Source organism: Apium graveolens, chromosome 5 (assembly GCF_009905375.1).
Source record: "Apium graveolens cultivar Ventura chromosome 5, ASM990537v1, whole genome shotgun sequence".
In the NCBI taxonomy this organism is placed as follows: domain Eukaryota; kingdom Viridiplantae; phylum Streptophyta; class Magnoliopsida; order Apiales; family Apiaceae; genus Apium; species Apium graveolens.
In genome coordinates this window covers 18,304,097-18,324,761 of record NC_133651.1, presented here as the reverse complement: position 1 = coordinate 18,324,761, position 20,665 = coordinate 18,304,097, and the positions used below count along the sequence as shown (strand labels likewise).

Genomic DNA, 20,665 nt, shown 5'->3' with positions numbered 1-20,665 from the left:
TGTTTCATCATAGTCAATTCCCTCCTGTTGAGAATATCCTTTTGCAACCAGCCTTGCCTTATTCCTTGTAATTATGCCATCACTGTCAGTTTTGTTTCTAAATACCCACTTTGTACCAACAACAGATCTATTCTTTGGTCTTGGCACTAGGGTCCAGACTTTGTTTCTTTCAAATTCATTTAACTCTTCCTGCATTGCTTGCACCCAATCAGCATCTTGAAGAGCTTCTTCCACTTTCTTTGGCTCAGTCTGAGAGAGAAAAGAATTGTAAAGACATTCATTTGAAGTAACTGTTCTAGTTCTGACACCTGAATCAGGATTTCCAATTATCAAATCAGGTGTATGTGACTTTGTCCACTTCCTTGCAGATGGAAGGTTTTCTCTAGAACTGGATGCTCCCCCATGATCCACGCTGTCTTCATTTTCATTTTCTGATGCTCCCCCTGAAACTATGCTCTCTGAGTTGGATTCTTCAGAATTTAGATTTTCAGCACTATCAGAACTTGGCTTATCAGAACATGACGAATCAGAACTTGAAGAGCCAGATGTATGTTCTGATGTTTCTTGAGATGTGGTAGGATCTTGAGTATGCTCCCCCTGTATTGGTGCATCTTCCTTTGACATAGTCATCACAGTTTCAATAACATCAGAGTTTAATCCATCAGAGTTTACAGTATCAGGACTTAGACTGTCAGGATTTTCAGTATCAAAATTTGAGTCTTCATTTTCAAATCTCAGCTGATCATGATCAATGAAATCTTCAAGACCAGTAATCTTCTTGTCATCAAAAGAGACATTGATAGATTCCATGACCACTTTTGTTCTCAAATTATAGACTCTGAAGGCTTTTGTGGAAAGTGGATATCCAACAAAGATTTCTTCATCAGCTTTTAGATCAAACTTGAATAGCTGTTCAGGATGAGTCTTGAGAACAAAACACTTGCATCCAAATACATGAAAGTACTTCAGATTTGGCTTTTTTTTCTTCACCATCTCATATGGTGTCTTTCCATGCTTGTTAATGAGTGTTGCATTTTGAGTAAAACAAGCAGTCTGCACAGCTTCAGCCCAGAAATAGGTTGGAAGCTTTGCTTCTTCAAGCATTGTACGTGCAGCTTCAATGAGAGTTCTATTCTTCCTTTCAACAACTCCATTTTGCTGTGGAGTTCCAGGAGCAGAAAATTCCTGCTTTATTCCATGGTTTTTGCAGAACTCTTCCATCATCAAATTCTTGAACTCAGTGCCATTATCACTCCTTAAGATTTTCACAGAATCTTTGACCAATTTATCCAGATGTTTGACATGATCAATCAAGATAGATACAATTTCACTTTTTGTGTGCAAGAAATACACCCATGTGTATCTGGTGAACTCATCCACTATGACCAACGCATATTTCTTCTTTGCAATAGACATGACATTCACTGGACCAAATAGATCAACATGTAGTAGATGATAAGGCTCAAGAATTGATGATTCAGTCTTGCTCTTGAATGAAGATTTTCTTTGTTTGGACTTCTGACAGGAATCACAAAGGCCATTAGGAGCAAATACTGACTTTGGCAGTCCTCTCACAAGATCTTTCTTGACCAGTTCATTTATATTGTTGAAATTTAAATGAGAGAGTTTCTTGTGCCAATTCCAGCTTTCTTCAATTGATGCTCTACTCATCAGACAAATTGCAGAACCATCAGTACTTGTTGAAAGCTTAGCTTCATAAATGTTACCACGCCTGTATCCTTTCAGAACAACTTTGCCTTTAGATTTACTCACAATTTCACAGTGTTCTTCAAAGAAATCAACATGATAACCTCTGTCACAGATTTGACTTATACTCAGCAGATTGTGTTTAAGTCCTGAGACCAGAGCTACATTTTTAATTATGACATTCCCCAGATTGATATTGCCATATCCCAATATTTTTCCAATGTTGCCATCTCCATAGAAAATACTTGGGCCAGCTTTCTCCACAAAGTCTGATAGCAGGGCCTTATTTCCAGTCATATGTCCTGAACATCCACTGTCCAGAACTAGAATATTTTTCTCGTTGCCCTGCAATCACAAAGACCACTAATTATTAGTTTTAAGGACCCAGACTTGCTTGGATCCTTTGGTCTTATTAAGTTTGTTAACATTTGCAGCGGATTTAGCATCAGAGTTTATGTTAACATTTTTCTTGTCAGAACTTACATTATCAGACTTTGAATCAGAATTTACACTAGAAGGAACAATGGAAACTTTCTTCAAAGAAGGTTTTATTTGATAATAATCATAGTACAAACTATGATATTCCTTACAAGTATAAATGGAATGCCATAAACTACCACAATGAAAATAAGGATTTTGTGGTTTGTATCTAACAGACTGACTCTTAACTCCTGATTTTGAAGGTAAGGAGTTAATATTCTTATTCTTCCTGCAAAAAGAAGCCAGATGATTAGAACTTCCACAGTTATGACATGTTTTCCTAGGAGCATCAGGAACAGGTTTATAATCATTGCTTTTATTCACACCTTCCTTTCCATTCCTATTTTTCCTAGGTGATTTTACCTTGTTTGCATTCTTAACATCTTTCAGCTTATGCTTAAGCTGCTTCTTTGTCATTAAGCCTATGTTTACTTCAGCTGTCTTTTCCTGTTTTAGTTTGTCAGAAGTTAATTCCTCTTTAACTTCTGATTTCTCATTTTCAGACTTTACAGTTACAAACTTAACAGGTTTTAACTTTGGCTTTTGCTTAACAACAGGCTTAATTTCTTCAGTTCCTTTATCATTCTTATCCTCTCCATAACCTAAGCCCTCTTTCCAGTTTCCACTACTTAGCAAATTTTGAGTTGTTTTGCCAGAATTAGTCCAAGTCCTGATAATCTCTCTTTCCTTTTCTAACTCAGTTTTTAGATATTCATTCATTTTTAGCACTTCATCCCTAACATAGAAAGCATCATCTCTATCCTTCTGAGTTTGATGAAACATGACTAACTCTTTTTCTAAGAAATCATTTCTTTTCTTAAAAGCAAGATTTTCAGAAGTTAATCTTTCACATGTTAAAGTTTGATCTTTATAACTAACAAACATGGTTTTAAGATATCTTCTCAACTCATTAATATCATCAGTATGAAAAGCATAAGTAGTCTGAGGTACCTTTATTTCAGCAGCTTCAGAACTGCTCTCAGCACTTTCTTTATCAGCATTTGCCATCAATGCATAGTTCTCCTCACTTTCAGAGTCTGGGTGTCTGTCCAGCTTTTCTGCTTTGTGACAAGAGCCTTGCCTTTGTCACCCTTTACCTTCTTGCAATCAGGAGATATGTGGCCTTTCTCACCACAGTTATAGCATTTAACATTGGTATAATCTCCTCTGTCAGACTTTCCTCCTCTGCCTTCAGATCTTCTGAAATTCTTCTTATCAGAACTTATGCCTTTCCTGGAAAACTTTTTTCCCTTATTGAACTTCCTGTATGCAATCTTTGTGATTCCTTTCACCATAAGAGCACACAGTTTTATCATCTCCTCATCAGCATCAGTCTCAGGCAAGCTTTCAGAATCTGAGTCATCATCACTTTCAGAACTTGATGACTCAATAATAGACTTTATAAAAAGAGCTTTACCCTTGTCTTTCCTTGAGGAAGCTGCTTTGGGGGATTCTTCTTCAGCCTTAAGAGCAACTGTCCTTGACTTTCCTCCTTTCCTCTTGCTTCTTTGTTCCATCTCAAGTTCATGAGTCTTGAGCATTCCATAGATTTCATCAAGAGTTATTTCATCAAGATTGTAGTTGTCTCTTATTGTTGTTGCCTTCAAATCCCAGCATTCAGGAAGAGCTAACAGGAATTTAAGGTTTGAATCTTCAAGATCATACTCTTTATCAACCAATGACAAATCATTCAAAAGTTTGACAAATCTATCATATAGATCATTCAATGACTCATTAGTCTTTGAGTCAAAGTGTTCATACTCTTGAGTGAGTATTGTCTTCCTGTTCTTCTTAATTGTGTCAGTTCCCTGACATCTTGTTTCCAGAGCATCCCATATCTCCTTAGCAGTCTTGCAGTTGATTACCCTGTTTGACATTACATTATCAATGGCACTATGCAGTAAGTGTCGTACCTTAGCATCCTTAGCAATTGATGCTATATCTTCAGCAGTATAATCACTCTTTTCCTTTGGTACAGTCTTTGCTGCTTCACCTGCAACTGCAACAGCAAGCTTGGTTGGTTTGTGAGGCCCTTCCTTGATTCTAACAAGGTATTCTGGATCTGTTGCTTCCAGGAACATGGTCATTCTCACCTTCCATATGGGATATTCAGATGGTCTCAGTATGGGAACTCTGATGGTCTCATACCGACTCTGAATTTGTGTCTTTGGTGGTTCCTCAGTTTTGGTAGGCTTAGTTGGAGTTTCTGTGTCAGACATGATTGTGTTTGGATCTTTAACTGTATGTGTGTTAACAGATAGGCTCTGATACCACTTGTTAGGTCACACACACTGTAGAGGGGGTGAATACAGTGTATAATACAATCAAATTGAACTTTAAAATCTTAAGTAACAGAAAACAAACTTTATTGAAACAATAAACTCTGTTACAGTATGGAACTGTTACCTCTCAGTGATGAACAAATATCACGAGAGCTGCTAGGGTTACAATGAATAATCTTCTCCAATATGATAACACATATAGTGTAAACCCTATGTCTGTGTTTATATACTACACAGTTACAAGATAATCGCTAATTGATATGGAATATAATTCTGCTTCCTAAAATATATCAATCAGATATCTTTTCTTCCAAGTATTCCATTCTTCACGGAACTCCTTCTTCATGCATATCTCTTCTTATGTTTATCTTGATCTTCTTTCCTTTAATCAACTACTGTCCTTATCTGATCGTCCTTCAGCACTTAAGTTCTGATATCTAACTTCTGATGATTATCTCCTGATAATATAAGTACTGATATCCTTAAGTCCTGACTTCCAGTATAAGTACTGATCAACGGTTAAGTACTGATTTGTCCTGTTAAGTAAGATCTGAAATCTAAACATAAATTATATTAGCCATGACATTATCAAATATATCTAACAATTATTAATATTCAAGGTTGGAATATTAATATCCAGTTCTACAACTCATTTATGAATACTTACAGTAATTTTCTCCTGTTTCATAAAATCAGCATTTCTCGGAGAAAATATTTTAAAAATACTCAAACACATTTCCTATCATCCAAATATATTTTATATATTAGGAAATATATTTTAAGTATTTATATAAGTCAAAACTTTGGTCAAAAGATCCATCTCCTTTATTTCAAGACCAACGATATTTTTATTCGGAAGAAAGGCTGACAGAACAGTTTCATTTTTATATAAAATACTTCCACATGATAGAATGACTTGAAATTTGGTATGGATCATTTAAATGGTATTTTCTAAGTATGATAAAAATTTCATAGCATTTAGAGAATTTTTGTCCAGGCACAAAAATCGAGGTAGTTGGTCCCACAGTTGACCTAGTTATCATTGACTAAAGTTGACCAAAACTTGCAGGACATCATTTTATAATATTTAGGTAATTATCATATTTTTTATGATATTTATTTAAGAGTTTTTGGGGTGGTCATAATTAATGGTGCTTAATCCTTAATTAAAGTAATTAAAGAATGATTAAAAGAAAAGGAAAATATATATTTAATATATGTATATCAGCTGAGATTTGAATGAATACTAGCTTGTGCTTCCTTCCCACTTGCAAAGAAACACAACATGCTTGCCATGTCATCAATCCATGTGATACACTTCATCCACCATTCATTCCTTCTCAAATCTCAACCATTCAATCCACTCAACTCCTCCTATAAATAAACCCCCACCCCAACCCATTTTCTTTAAGCTAAAGAGCCACAAAGTTGTTGAGATTTTTTCAAGAAGTGCTTCTCTTCATCTCTTTCAAATTCTATACACACACTTCTTCTCAAAAACCATATATACAAGGTTTTTTAAACCCATGCTTAGCTTCACCCAACCAAGCTTTATACCAACAAGTAAGCTCATCCACTACCACTCCCGGGCCACCCGAAGGGCTGCCCAAGTTCGACCAAAGTGCCAAAATCCGGCCGAACCTCCGGCGAATTTTTTCGGCAAACTTTTCCGACCGTTTTTCAAAAGTTTTAGCTTCTTATTTGAGTTCTTAGTATTTAAGCTTTGTACTTAACTTCTCTACTTCATCTTAAGCTCTAATACAAGCTCTCTTATTATGGAAGTTCTCGGGGAGAACTTAGATTCGAAATCAGAATTCGAATAAGTACTTGATCTTCACATAAATCATTCCAACAAGAAGATCTAAAAAGAAAAGTACTTTATCTCCAATGGGAGATTATATTTGACACAAGTACGAGTTAGCCAATTATTTCTTGCACTTTAATTGGATCTTGGCTAACATTCATTCGTGCTCATAAAATAATTACAAAGTTTAAGTGTAATCCTTTCTAGCATCTTTAGTGCTCTCCGGGGGATTATTACTTGTCTCATATAAACACTTCGTAATTTGTCAAATCTTAAAATGGATCATACGAGTTAGACAATTACTTAACGCTCTTTAATTGGATCTTGTCTAACTAATAACGTACATATAGAATATTACGAAGTAAAAGTGTAATCCCTTCTAACATCTTTAGTGTTCCGGGGGATTATAGCTTGTTCCATATAAACTACTTCGTAATCATCCGTTAAAATTAAGGACGAATCAAATCCACGAGTTAGCCAATTAATTTACGCTATTTAATTGGATCTTGGCTAACACATATCGTGTATATAAACAATTACAAGTCATATCGTATAAGCCCCTTCTAACATCTTTCAGTGTTCCGTGGGGTTATACTACGATATCAATAAAATACTCGTAATTATTCGTCCAAACTTCGAAAGCACAATTACTTGCACTTATTTAATTGCATCTTGGCTAAGACTCATAAATCTTATAAACGTGCTTGAAGTTAAAAGAGTATACTTTGACCTTATAATCGTCAATATACAAGTATACCTTAAAACCTTAAGTTGATATACTTAAAGGTAAAATTACAACTCCGAGGTTGTAATTAAAGTATTCTTCGATCCATAAATACTTAATCGAAAGAAGAAGAATACTAAAGAAGTCATAAGCCATAAGTGCTCAATATAAAAAGGGACTTCTCATATTACTCCACAACTCTATTAAATCTATAAAGGAGTAATCATAAATATACTTGACCATCTTGTATTATACTAAGTCAAGTATAACTAATTAGTTTTAATATTCTTATTTGGATATTATACTACTTGTGAACTAGTACAGTAACATACTAGTTCAAAACAAATCTTTTTCTACTTGTTTTGTTTCATGGATTGTCTTATTAGTTTTGTAGTGAGGTGAAGTGATGTGAGGTGATTCTCATTCTAAGACCCAAGTCCTAGACGTACTAACGGGGAGTTAGTATTCTTCGCACTGTGAAGAAGAGAAAAGACCCAAGACCGGATCACTAAGATCCAAGACCGGCAAAAGCTAAGGAAGCCAAGTCCACACAAAGGCTCTACAACAACTTTGAAGAAATAGCAGGGAGTTATTCTCTAAGATAAGTTGTGTAGGTAATACATTTATTTTGAGGTGGTGACCCTTGTGTTACGCACCAAGATAAATACTTGTAAAGGGTGTAAAGGCTTCTCCGCCTACTAAAGGAGCGAGTTTATTATAAGGGAAAATCTCGAGTCCGTGAGAGGAGCTCGGGGACTGGAGTAGGGGTGAGCGAATCTATTAGAGGTTACGCCATCGCGAACCAGGATAAAATCACCGTGTAATATTTTCTTTCTTTGCACTTTATCTTCCACACATATAAACTGCATAATCACTCGGTAAAGTTTTAAAAAGGGATAAAATATTTTTAAAACGCCACAACAATTTTTAAATTGGTAATTAAGCTATTCAACCCCCCTTCTAGCTTAAAATTTCCCTCTTACAGGACCTTACAAAATTCTCGTCCCTGAGCGACCGCCCCAGATTCCTGAACGGGCGCCCAAGCTCCCAAGCGGCCACCCAACATCCTGAGCGGGCGCCCAAGCACCTTCTGGAAAATTCTGAATTCTGCTCCTGATTTTGCTGCGTTCTGCCCCAAACTTTCCACAACCAATGCCAAGCACTTCCCTAAGCTTATTTCTGATGAATTCTTCCTACATACGCAAGTTATACCCTGAAATGCAAAAACACTAGAAAAATGCATCAAATACACAAAATACTTGATTTCAAGACATCAATTCAAGCCATTATAAGACGTTCTAAGTGGTATAAAATACCACTTATCAGAGATCTCCAGTTTAGATCTATAGATCACTTGACATCTCGATAAGTATATTGTCTTATCGAGATCTCTAGTACTCTATATTTAGTTTGGCTTGTAGAGGTCTTCAGTTCTCTATAAGAGATTTTAGGCTTGTCGAGATCACTAGTCTTCACATCTTCACTTTGACTTATCGATAACTCTTAGTTCTCTAGTAGCTTCTTGACTTGTCGATATCTCAGAGTTCTCTAATCAAATTTAACTTGTCGATATCTCAGAGTCCTCTAGTGAATTTTAACTTGTCGGTATCTCTGAGTTCTCTAGTGAATTTTGACTTATCGATATCTCTGAGTTCTCTAGTGGAACTTGACTTATCGATAACTCAGAGTTCTCTAATGAATGTAGACTTGTCGATAACTCTGAGTTCTTTAGTGAAAAAATGACTTGTCGATATCTCTAACCTTCATGTCTTCTTGACTTGTCGATATCTCACTGAGTTCTCTAATAAATTTCTAGACTTCTCTAATAAATTTCCTGACTTCTCGATAAGCCATTATGGAGTTCTCGAATAACTTCTATATAACATTAAATCCGTGACTTCTAGAGATCTTGACTTAGAGTATTTTTCATAAAACAGATTTATTCAACTCTAAGGTTCTTCACAAATTTTCTGAGGCATGATTTTCTTGATCTTCTTCCAGATAGAATTTTTAGGTTTGACACTGTTTATAGAAAAAGGCTCCAGTCTGCTCCTTTGACATTTTTACAGACTTTAAATGTTACAAGTACAAAATACAAATTTTTATAACAATACAACTTATTTAGGGGGTTGACAAAATATTTTAGTCTTGTTAAAGTACATGCATATCTTTTACAACAATATATTAATCAGATTGTTATATATTAAAATTATAAATTTAGATGATAACCTTAATCCAGAAGATCAAACAACTATAAAAAAAATTCAATATTTCGTTTTTAATATAATAGTATGGATAGTAAATATTTTTGAGCTATTTTTATATTTTTATTAAAATGTATTTATCCACTAAGTATACATACATAAAATAATACGTATTTATTTTATGGTTTGACTTTTTTAATTATGTACTTCTTACATATATAATAAAAATTAAATAATAAACCCCGACTACCGCACATATTGATTGAATATCAAAATATTGATTTTTCGATTAGTTTAAATTTATATTATGTGTTAATCTTCAATATAATAATAATTCTTAGAAAATTATTTTTTTAATAAATAAGTTTAAAATGGGGGTGAGAAGTTGTTTGTCAGAAAAAGGGAGTTTGTTTGTTTTTTTGAATTCGTTGAATAAAGACGTGTGTACTTGAAAATAGTTATGTCGCCCTGTATGTGGTTTGCATGCATGTCTTTTTTTTCTTTCTAATATTTTAGAAAGTGTTGAATTTTTTTTAAAGGTTTTAAACAATCAATTAAACAAAATTATGTTTTGTTTATAATAATATATTACATATATATATAACTTTGTTAGAGTTGTAAAAGATTTACAACAAGAATACTTTTTGACACTAACTTTTTTCTTATTTTACAGAACTACAAATGAAAAAGACAAGTGGGACCCAGACATCCTTTTATTACCAAAGTAATGTCCATATACATTCAATAATTCATGGCATTTAGCAAACGAGTAGTACAACTCCACTCGTCTACGCAATAAAAAACACGAGGGGAGGGCGGGCAACTGCCAACTAAACAGTCAAAAGGCGAAGTGGAGGCGTTAGGTCAGAGTTCATCTACAAATGTCTGACCTATTTGTCTCTCTCTTTTTTCTCTTTCTTCGCACTACACACCACCACCACTTAAAGCCTCTTCACGTGTTCCCCCGTAACACTTTTCCTATACACACATCTTTCTTTTTTTGTTAATTAATTAATTTAATTAGTCTAATCGATTAGTCCCGCAAGTTACGATACTGTAGCTCGCGCCAGCTGCATTTGTTCGCTATACACAGCACCTCTTTTCTCTTTTGTTGTGAAAAGCTTTTTACCAAATTAAAGTAAAAAGGTCGTACTTCTAGAATTAAGATAATTCATTTCAATACGTCGTCGTTTTGTTGAGTAGATGATCATTAGCGTGATCTTCAAATCTAGGGTTTGTAGTTGTGGTTTTTGATCGGTTTTATATGGAGGACCGGAATTTAGCTGAGCTGAGTTCCGATGGAGTTGCGAGAGAGTCGGAGATTGTTGTTGGACTTCCGGCGGTCGGAGTTGGAGAAGCTGTGGCGGAGATGAAGCGGAAGAGAGGAAGGCCAGCGCGTAGTGGTCAGATAAAGGCGGCACCGCCTTCGAAGAAACAGAAGGAAGATGAGGATGTTTGTTTTATTTGTTTCGATGGCGGCAGTCTCGTGCTTTGTGATCGCCGGTGAGAATTTTTGTGTTTTTCGCGGTTTAGGTTTACTAATTGTATCTTAAATTGGTTGCTATATCTGTGTTTATTTAACTACATTGGAATTAATTCTGTTGGAGATTCGGAATGTGGATAAGATAAAAGTTTAAATGTTTTTAATTCGTGAGGAAAGTAATTAACTCTCTGCATTTAATGACGATGATGAGATGATTAGAAGGAAACATTTAATTTGTAGCCTAGCACTGGAAAGATTTTTTTCCATTAATTAGGGTTTCTATTGTGGTTTAGGAGTTGTCCCAAGGCATATCATCCGGCATGTATCAAGCGGGACGAGTCATTTTTCAAATCAAAAGCCAAGTGGTACTGTGGTACGTTGCTGCTATTAATGATTCTTTGATTGCATTGTGCTGAAATGTTTGATGGGGAATAGTAGGTGTTTAAATTAATGTATATTAGAAAGAGAGGAAAGATGTAAAAATAAACAATTAGAATAATTAGTAAACAACTCCCATTTTTTTGCAGCCTCTAAATTTTTTATATCATCAATGGATATTTAGGGCTTCACATTATCTTGTTGCACAAATATAGGTTCACGAGCAACAAATATAGATTCACTTGAAGAAGAAGCTGGCTAATTTTCCATGATTGCTGACACCGCCTTCTCGATCTAACAACTTCTATACACATATTTAGTTAGAAAAGAAATAGGTTTAGTTTCCAACATTCCTGCCCAATTCAAACTCTTTCTTTTTTTCCGCCTCTTTAAAGAAAAATGGAAAAATTTCAAATTTCATGAATAGGTTTCGTTCCCTAGTGCATCAAATCTAGGACGAGTCACCATAGTCGAGAACATCACTTTTGGATTAAATTGTTTACATTTACAAGATCTTATTGGTTCGGTCTCACTGGGAAGAAGGGAGTATCATTTCGATTTTTTGATAAATTAAACCATTTTTCGTCAACATGTATACAATTAAACATTGGATCAATAGATGGTTGATTTTCAAATTTTAGACAAGTAGAATTGTAGTTTTACCTTTTTGTTATTATCTGATATAATTGGTTTTATTGGATTTAAGTGAGCTCTCAAATCTGAGTTTTGTACCCTTCTATTTAATGTAGATTTTGCTACATTTATGGCTGCCGACTAGAAGAGAATATTTGTCGTTCTTTGAAAAGGAATGTGTAGAAGTTGGTTAAGATTAACTTGTACTTGTACTCCTATTCTACCCACTATCCATCCAACTCTCGGTTGCCACATTCTTTGCTTGCTTCCAAATTCATTGATATAGTTCTTTTGATTTTTTAAAAGTTAGATGCCACATCATTCATAGACCTATAGCTAATTTTTCAATTTTTGCTAAAAGAGTGACACGTGTCCAATAATGTGGCTTGTTTTAGTTATACTTGCATATTAGAGAATCTAAACTTAAAGAGTGCTGTAAATAATTTTTTCGTTGCCAACAACATATATCTACATCAGCATTGTATGAATTCACCTACCTCCAATGAAATTTTACCATAAGAATTGCCATATAACAAGGTCATTTACATTTTGACAAGAAAACAAGGTCATTTACATGAAGAAAAAAGTGAAACACTAACATTTATTTATCCTTTTATCTGTATCTTAGTATTGTCAGGAAGCATCAGTATTCGAGCTATGGCTAATGTGAAATCTGTATTTTGTATTTGATTTTTGTTTGAAGGAGATTTCTTCTTTATAAATGACACCTTAATTTACTTTATAATTGCATATCAATGTTTTCTCTAATTTAGATTTTTCAATTTTTGAAGTCAGAATAAGACGTGTTCGATTCAGAATCATAATTTCGCTAGATTATGGTTTTTGATTTTATTTTTACAATAATTTCGAAGATTATTGGCAACCATCTCTCTATCCATATAATGACTACTAATCTACTACATATTACACTATAAGTTTTTTATTTTTCTAGACCAGTAATTTTTAGCTACCCTGTTTGTCTATTCAGTGTTCAACTGTTTAGTACTCAGTTTACCAAACGGGTTGTTTTAGGATTGCATATATATTATAGAGATGCTTTACTATTTTTAATATAGTGACAACTGACAAGGTCTCGCCATAACTTATGTTTATGATGCAAACTTCTTTCCCCCGGAATATGGTTTTGGTTATGTTAAGGCAAACATATCTTTCCATGTAAATTAGAACTTAGAGATCCCCCCAGTTGCCGGTGCCCAAAAGGTTGAGTTTTACTGGTTGCATCATATTCTATTTATGACATGCGATTATGTTTTTATATTTGTTAGTTTGTTATAGAGTAATGACACTTGATATTTTAGTTTGTAAATTCCATTCATGTTGTTTGTAATATTTTGGTGGTGTGTGAAATTCAGGGTGGCACATATGCAGTGTATGTCAGAAGGCAGCTCATTATATGTGTTATACATGCACGTATTCATTGTGTAAGGGATGCACAAAGGATGCTGAATACTTTTGTGTGAGAGGAGATAAAGGATTTTGTACAACTTGCATGAGAACTATCATGTGGATTGAAAAAAAAGAGGAAGGGAACAAGGAACTGGTAATATTTCTTGCCATTGCTCACTAGAGCTATGTCTTTCCTCAGCTACAAAGTCTTTGTAAATTGGTCAGGAATCAATGCTTAGGTGTAAATGCTATTGTACTGGACTACTCCTCACTACATTCGGAAATAAATTGATAATGGAGGAAAAGATGACTACAGGAAAGAGGAATAAATAAGACACTACATTCGGAAATAAACTGATAATGGAGGAAAAGATGACTACAGGAAAGAGAAATAAATAAGAGAAGCCAACATGAACCCTTTTCATTAGATGTCTGTTCTTCAATTTAGAACTCCTTATCGGGTTTAGTATTTATCTCTAGTTTATCTATCAATGAGCTGTATTTTTGGACTTGTAGTTTGATATAACGCCTATTGTCTGATTTGGATACTTTTCAGGCTCACGTTGATTTTGATGACAAAGGTAGTTGGGAGTATCTTTTCAAAGTATATTGGTTATACTTGAAAGAAAAGCTTTCATTAAATTTAGCAGAGCTTTCCCAAGCAAAAAATCCATGGAAAGAACCTACAACCATGCTATATCAGGGAATAGTACCGGCTGTTCATGGTAGTACCAACAATGTCAAGAACTCTACTTCGGACAGGTCTTGCGAACAAATAGAGTTGAATAGTTCTATGACAAGAAAGTGCAACGAATCACTGAAGAGATATAATGGAGACGCTTTGATAATGGAAACTCCAGCTAACAGTGGCAAATCTTTAATGGGCTCTACTGACTGGGCAACTAAAGAGCTATTGGACTTCGTTGCTCACATGAAGAATGGTGACACTTCTGTACTGTCGCAGTTTGATGTTCAGGAACTTTTGTTAGAGTATATAAAGAGAAACAATCTCCGCGATCCTCAGCTTAAAAGTCATATTCTATGTGATTCAAGGCTCAAACTTTTGTTTGATAAACCGCGTGTGGGTCATTTTGAAATGCTAAAGCTTCTTGAATTTCACTTTCTCGTTAAGCAGGAAGCACCAAAGGATGTTTTCATTAAGGGAGGGGTAGTGGATGTCAATGAAATACACGAACTAGCTCACAAAAATTCCGATAACTTGATGGGCAAAGATAAGAAACGGAAAACTCGTAAAAAGAGTGAAGAGTTAGCACCACAGACTAATCCCAATGAATATGCTGCAATTGATGTTCATAATATTAATATGATATATCTGCGGCGTAGCTTGATGGAGAATCTTATCGAGGATAAGGAAAATTTCCGTGATAAGGTTGTTGGCTCAGTAGTAAGAATTAGAATATCTGGTGGTGAGCAGAAAAATGATATGTACAGACTCGTCCAGGTTATAGGTATATGTGCATAACTTATACAACACTAGCTGTACGTTTTTTATGATGAATGTATATAAACTGATTTTTTTCATTTACTATGGATATTATCATATAGGCGCCATTAAGGTGTCCGTACCATACAAGATTAGCAACAAGACGACAGATGTCATGCTGGAAGTGTTGAATTTGGACAAGAAAGAGGTTGTTTCAATTGCTGCAATTTCAAATCAAGATTTCTCTGAGGTGACAACATATATTTATTGTCTTGAAAGGATCATGCATTTTTACAGTTAATACATATTGAGGACTATATACATTGTGGATATCTTTCATTTCCTTTATTCTCCCTCTTTTATTTTAATGCAATCTGATAGGACATCGTGCATATTGTTTAGCATGTATTACAAGTCAATAAATGTTAGTATCTAATCCTTACAGTATGCTGTGCACCTTGCCAGATTGCAAGAATTCATGGCTTCAAGCATAGCGTTCCCTTCTAAGCCGTTATTACTAACTTTTGATGTTTCCAAATTAGCACACGCACGCACACAAAAATACTTGTAAAATCTTTTGACCTGTGATTTATTAGAGATAACATTTGATTCATTTATTAATATATCTTCTAACCTCTTTTTTAACCATTAAATGCTAAAAACTCCTTTTTAATTAGCAACAAGGAACTCCTTTCTAGCTGCATGGGTGGATCTTCTACCACTATGTTTGATGGTATTAAATATAAATTATCTTGGATCGCTTACCCCATTAATTCACGATGCTTCATTTCTAGATGAATGCTTATGGTCCAGATATACCATAACCGGAGCACTTGGCATAACATATATAACTGATTAAAGTTTTAGTCCTCTTCCTCTCCCCTCCTATTTGAATGACATGTTTATTACTTTCTAGTTGCTAGTATAATTAAGATCTCCACATCCTATCGATAGGTTATCATTGGTCCGGTCAATAGGAATCTCTTCTTTGGGCCCATCTTTGTCTTTCATTTGTTCCTTCTCCTCTGCAATTGTTAATTTAGTTCGATAAAATATCATATTGTATCCATTGGTAATGAAATGACCTCAAATTAGGTACGCAATATGTATCTGTATCATTATTTGAAGTGTAAATTAAAACTATGTATTGTCTATTATCATGATTATAGCACTAGAGAATCACTTGCTCTTTGTGTTGACACGTTATACCTTCTCAGGATGAGTGCAGACGCTTAAGGCAGAGTATAAAATGTGGGCTAGTCAAGCGATTCATTGTAGTAAGTTTGGATGTTGAAGTATCATTATTTTCAAGAATTGTTTTGGTTCTTTGTTTGAAATCTCCCCTGAAAATTATATTTTGTGGTAGGGTGAGATACAGGAGAAAGCATTAGCACTTCAATCTGTGAGGCTCAATGATGTACGTGACTTGGTTTGTAATTCTGTTTCATGAATCATGACAAGTTACTCTTTTTAATATTTTGCAGTACAATTGCAGCTTTCCATGTCGTCATACTTTGATTTTGTTACATTTAAGTTCTGTCTAATCTATCCTGGAGTTGCTTTTGTACTGTTTTTGTTTAGGACTCCCACTCCCACTGTTTGATATATTTTTTTCCTTTCATTGTAGTGGTTGGAAACAGAAACCTTGCGCCTTAAACATCTTCGTGATCGAGCAAGTGAAAATGGACGCAAAAGGGAATATCCTTTACTGAGTTTGTATATTGTCATATAAATATCTCTCGTAATTATGATGCTTATCTGTAAAACATTGTTCAAGGCGACAAGTAACCAGGGGATGTGCGGGCATTATATGCACAAAGTAACTTGCTTAGGGTTGGTAAAACAAAAATTTATGCACAATGTAAGTTGAATTTCCTAATGGGTATTAAGGAACCATAGTTGTCCCAGGATATAGTTGTCTGTCCACTGTAGAAACCAATCTTTTGTACAAAGTTGATGATGCGATGATCAAGAGAAAGTCTCACCGATAAAGCTGATATTGAGTGATTTAAGTTATGGTATTACAACTTAACTGTTTGATTTGTGTGAATTAAATTTATAATCTTTGCAGCATCCTGTTTAAGTAAGAGGTATATACTTTTACCAATATGTTTGTCTAGTTATACTTATCATAACTATATGTCTATATGTCAAGTAGCTAATTTTGGAGAAAGTCTATTAAGTTACTTATGTTCTTTGGAGAGTCTTTCAGAAGGGGGGGGGGCATATAACTTCCTTTGCACCTTGTCCTTGCTCTTTTTACTTACATTGTGACTAGTGTCTTAAGACTGGTCAATAGCATTTGCATGGCTGTATATATTTAGGTAAGCAACTATATTGTCAATGTTGCAACACTGCAATGCCTGGTGGCTCCTTTATTAAGAAAATGACCTTGATCATGCCACACTAATGGCCAAATTATCCAATTGTCTCTGTTATAGCTTGGAAATTGCGGCTGGGGTCTGACCATTACATATATTAGATTGTTGTCCTTATGTTCTTTAACTACATAGGAGCAGGGATATAAATTTGTTAGTACTGGTAGGAAGTGAAGTTGATTCTGAAAGCTAGTGACCTGATTCTTCATCATTTACATTGCAAATATTAAAGGTTTTTAATAGCGTCCTTAACAAATTTAACGCTCAGAGAATGTGTGGAGAAATTAGAGCTTCTGAAGACACCAGAAGAACACCAGCGTAGATTACGCAAAATTCCTGATGTACATTTAGACCCAAATATGGATCCTGATTATGAATCTGAAGAAGAAGCTGAACAACTTGATCACCAAAAACAAGGTTCACTGTATTGCCTGCTAAATGATTTTATACCTCTATAGATGGGATATTATGTATTGAATGGTGCTTGTCAACTTTGCAGCCCAATATGTTAAGCCTAGATACTCTGGAAAGAGAGAAGGCGGCAAGCCAGTTTCTCTAAGGAAAAATGTTAATATAGCTGACATTGGTAGTAGGCCATGTAATGTCTCCGCTCTTCCATCTGAACAAAGAGACATGTCAGCTGGATCATATCCAAATATTGAAGAAAGCGCTGCTGAGGCGCTGCAGAGATTGAGAGAGGGAGGAGATGCATGCAGATCGAACAGCTGGGAGAGGCCGAGAAATGAAGTTTCTTCCCTTGGTCTGGGGATTGGTGGTTTGAATGGTCAAGCAGTAGGGATTTCAACTATTGCGTCAAGAGCATCAACTCCACCTTTCCCTGTGGGAAACACTCCATCTGCATATAGCAATGAAACTAAACTTTGGCACTACATAGATCCTAATGGTAAAGTTCAAGGACCTTTCTGTATGTTGCAGCTGCAGAAGTGGAGTACAACTGGATACTTCCCCCCTGACATGAGGATATGGGCGGGTGATAGGCAGGATAACTCCATACTGTTGACTGATGCATTAAAGGGGCTATTTCATAATGTTGTGCCTTTGCCAAATAATATTTCTTTAAAGTCTCAAGAAGTTGGAGTATCCCCTGATAGTAAATTACACAACTCTGATGTATTGTGGAATGAGAATGCAAGTGCCAGCAGAGATGGTAAGCAATCTGATGGAAACTGGCATGGTAATGGTAATACTGCAAAAATTCATTGTACTAGTAAAAGTGAACTATCAAGGAATGATGGGTGGGACTCCCAGTCTTCTGTTTGGACTGCACCTGTTGTAAGTTGCATCAAGGAAGAACCGCTTGAAAGCTGTTCGAAGGAAACAGACTCATTTATGGGTAATAGTTCTTGCTATAAGCAGCACCAAGTGCAAAGTCAAGCATCGTCAATTACACTTGTTGGGAGGGAAAATATGACGCATTCAGGTGACAGAATGAGTCATGAAGTCAAAGTATGCAAGTTGGAACCTGATAATGAAAATCAAAGTTCAAGCGGAGCAACAGTTAGTAAGAGTTCCGGAGAACACATTCGAGATTACTCCATTAACAGTCGATGTCTCTCGGGTCAATCTCCGGGTGACAATCGGACAAATTCACCCGCTGATTTTTCTTCAAAAACTTTGAAATTGAACTCCGTGCCCTCTCCGACCAATTTGAATGTAGCTCCTGAACAAAATGGAAAATTGAATGTCACAGATTTGCTTAGTCTTTCAAGAAAGACTGACAGTGAGAATAATAAAGGTGATACCGATGAAAACAAGGACTCCGTCTCGTCTACTGTTCATATCAAGGACTCGTCTTTTCCGGATCTTCCAAGTCCCACACCAAAGGCAGGCATTGATTACCAAGTAGGTTTAGCTGATGAAACCAGGCAAGCTGTGTCATTAAATCTCCCTCGTCAAGATACATGCCCTAATTGGAGCAACACCTCCAATGTAGTGGTTGGGGAATTGCAACTAGCTGATATATCTGATGATTGGGGCGGTTACTCTCCTACTCCGGGAAAGCATTCTGTAGGCGAATGGGATCCCAATTGCATTTCTCTTCCAATAAAACCAGCTCAAGGACTGTGTGATCATGTCGGTACAACTACATCTAGAGGTGTTGAACTTGATTTTTTTCCTACATCCCATCCGGCAGCTCATCTTGTGAGTTGGCAGACGGATGTTACAGAACAAATTGAATTTAGCACCTTGGCTGAGGAATCAGTGTCAGATCTCTTGGCTCAAGTTGATGCGATGGAGTCGCAGTGCGACTTGCCCTCACCGACATCAACAATGAAGTGTGGTGAGGATCTCTGAAATTTAAATCTAAAGTTGGCCACATGTGGTTTATATTTTTACCAGCTTACTTCATGGTAAGCATTTCCATTCTATTATCTAATTTTCCACCTGTAGTAAAATTATTACCTAGTGAAAACGACTGGTAGCCTATTGGATGTGAGTATATTAAATTATTATATACACTACCACTCATTAAACGGTACTCCCTAAAAATCTCATGCTCACAAAAGGTTTCAGCACTTTGAAATAGGTTTTGTAAAAAATATATGTTAGCGCCTAGACATTGGGATTCATGGTTCTGCACTTCTACTGTAGCTTGTCCATCGAGTTGCTGCACATGATAAATATTGAGGTTTAGGATACATTATGATCATACATATAATATGACTTGTTAGACACATTAAGTAGATTATTGTTTGCTTTTATTTTCAATTGTAAAAGTTCTTGATATGCATATTTCACTTTATCAGGGTTTAATTCAGAAGCCTGCTGCACATCAACAGATGATTTCTTGCAGAATAGACCGTGGTAATCAATGTGCCAGCAATTGCTTTCCAGCCATTTATATCTCAAATACTTTTTGCCACTTGTATAATTGGTTGCAGTCCTCTATGCAAACTACAATAGAAACGGGGGGCATTTTCTGAAGGAGCACCCTTGAGTTTTAGTAATGCCGAAATTAAAGTAGATATGTCACCAATTGTTTTACACAAACATGAAAGAAATTGAAATGACCCATTCTTTATTCTCAAAGACTCTTCCAATTTTTGTATTATTACAAATATCAATGTAACCTTCTCGGTTCTCACAATTGTGAGATCAGATCTTCCTTGCTTAGCTATTCCCTTACTATTTTCTCATTTTTCTGTTGAATTTAATTGCCGGAAATGGATTTACCAATGTATTCCAATCATTTTAATGGTTTTACAATAATTTAGTGAATGTCGAAAGAAACCAGGTTCAGGATTAAAATTATTTATAACATCTTCAGAACTAGTCTAAAACTTACAACACTAATGACTTTGTTTGATAATGACCTATTGGTCAAGATCAAGAATCACGCGAGTTTAATTTTTTTAAAGTCAACGTGGGTGTGTAAATGTTTTTCATTATCAAAAAGAAGTTCAATCTTCATTATAATTAAATTTTAAAAATTATGAAGTAGTAATATTTTATTTTGAACACCTAAAATTTTCTTAATTATCATTATAAATGAAATTATTTAAATTCATTATAAATGCGTTAGTTTTAACAAATTCACTATAAGTGCGTTAGTTTTAACAAATCTTAGTGCGTTAGTTTTAACAAATCCAGGTAGGATTGACAATAATTGTCATTTTCATACCCGTCCCGCGTAATTTTTTATCCAATATCCGCCTCATCTCCGAAGAGGATTTATAACATAGCCCCATCATCGTGTCTCGGGATAAAATTTTATACTCA

General features: G+C 35.3%; 1 protein-coding gene across 3 annotated transcripts; it reads left to right on the top strand.

Moving 5' to 3' along the window:
* Positions 1-9,988: 9,988 nt before the first annotated feature.
* LOC141723558 (zinc finger CCCH domain-containing protein 44) lies at positions 9,989-20,063 on the top strand. 3 transcript variants are annotated; one of them, XR_012576307.1, is made up of 11 exons: positions 9,989-10,704; positions 10,978-11,057; positions 13,069-13,256; positions 13,659-14,571; positions 14,669-14,796; positions 15,764-15,823; positions 15,913-15,975; positions 16,174-16,244; positions 17,187-17,341; positions 17,424-19,296; positions 19,693-20,063. XR_012576307.1 is itself a non-coding variant. In XM_074525392.1 (11 exons), the coding sequence occupies exons 1-11, from the start codon at positions 10,466-10,468 to the stop codon at positions 19,752-19,754; spliced, it is 3,750 nt and encodes a 1,249-aa protein (XP_074381493.1). In that variant the 5' UTR covers positions 9,989-10,465; the 3' UTR covers positions 19,755-20,063. The 3 variants fall into 3 exon arrangements, 2 of the variants coding, with proteins under 2 accessions (XP_074381493.1, XP_074381492.1); XM_074525392.1 differs by having other exon boundaries at positions 15,913-15,963; positions 17,424-19,226; XM_074525391.1 differs by having other exon boundaries at positions 17,424-19,226.
* The last annotated feature ends 602 nt before the right edge of the window (positions 20,064-20,665 follow it).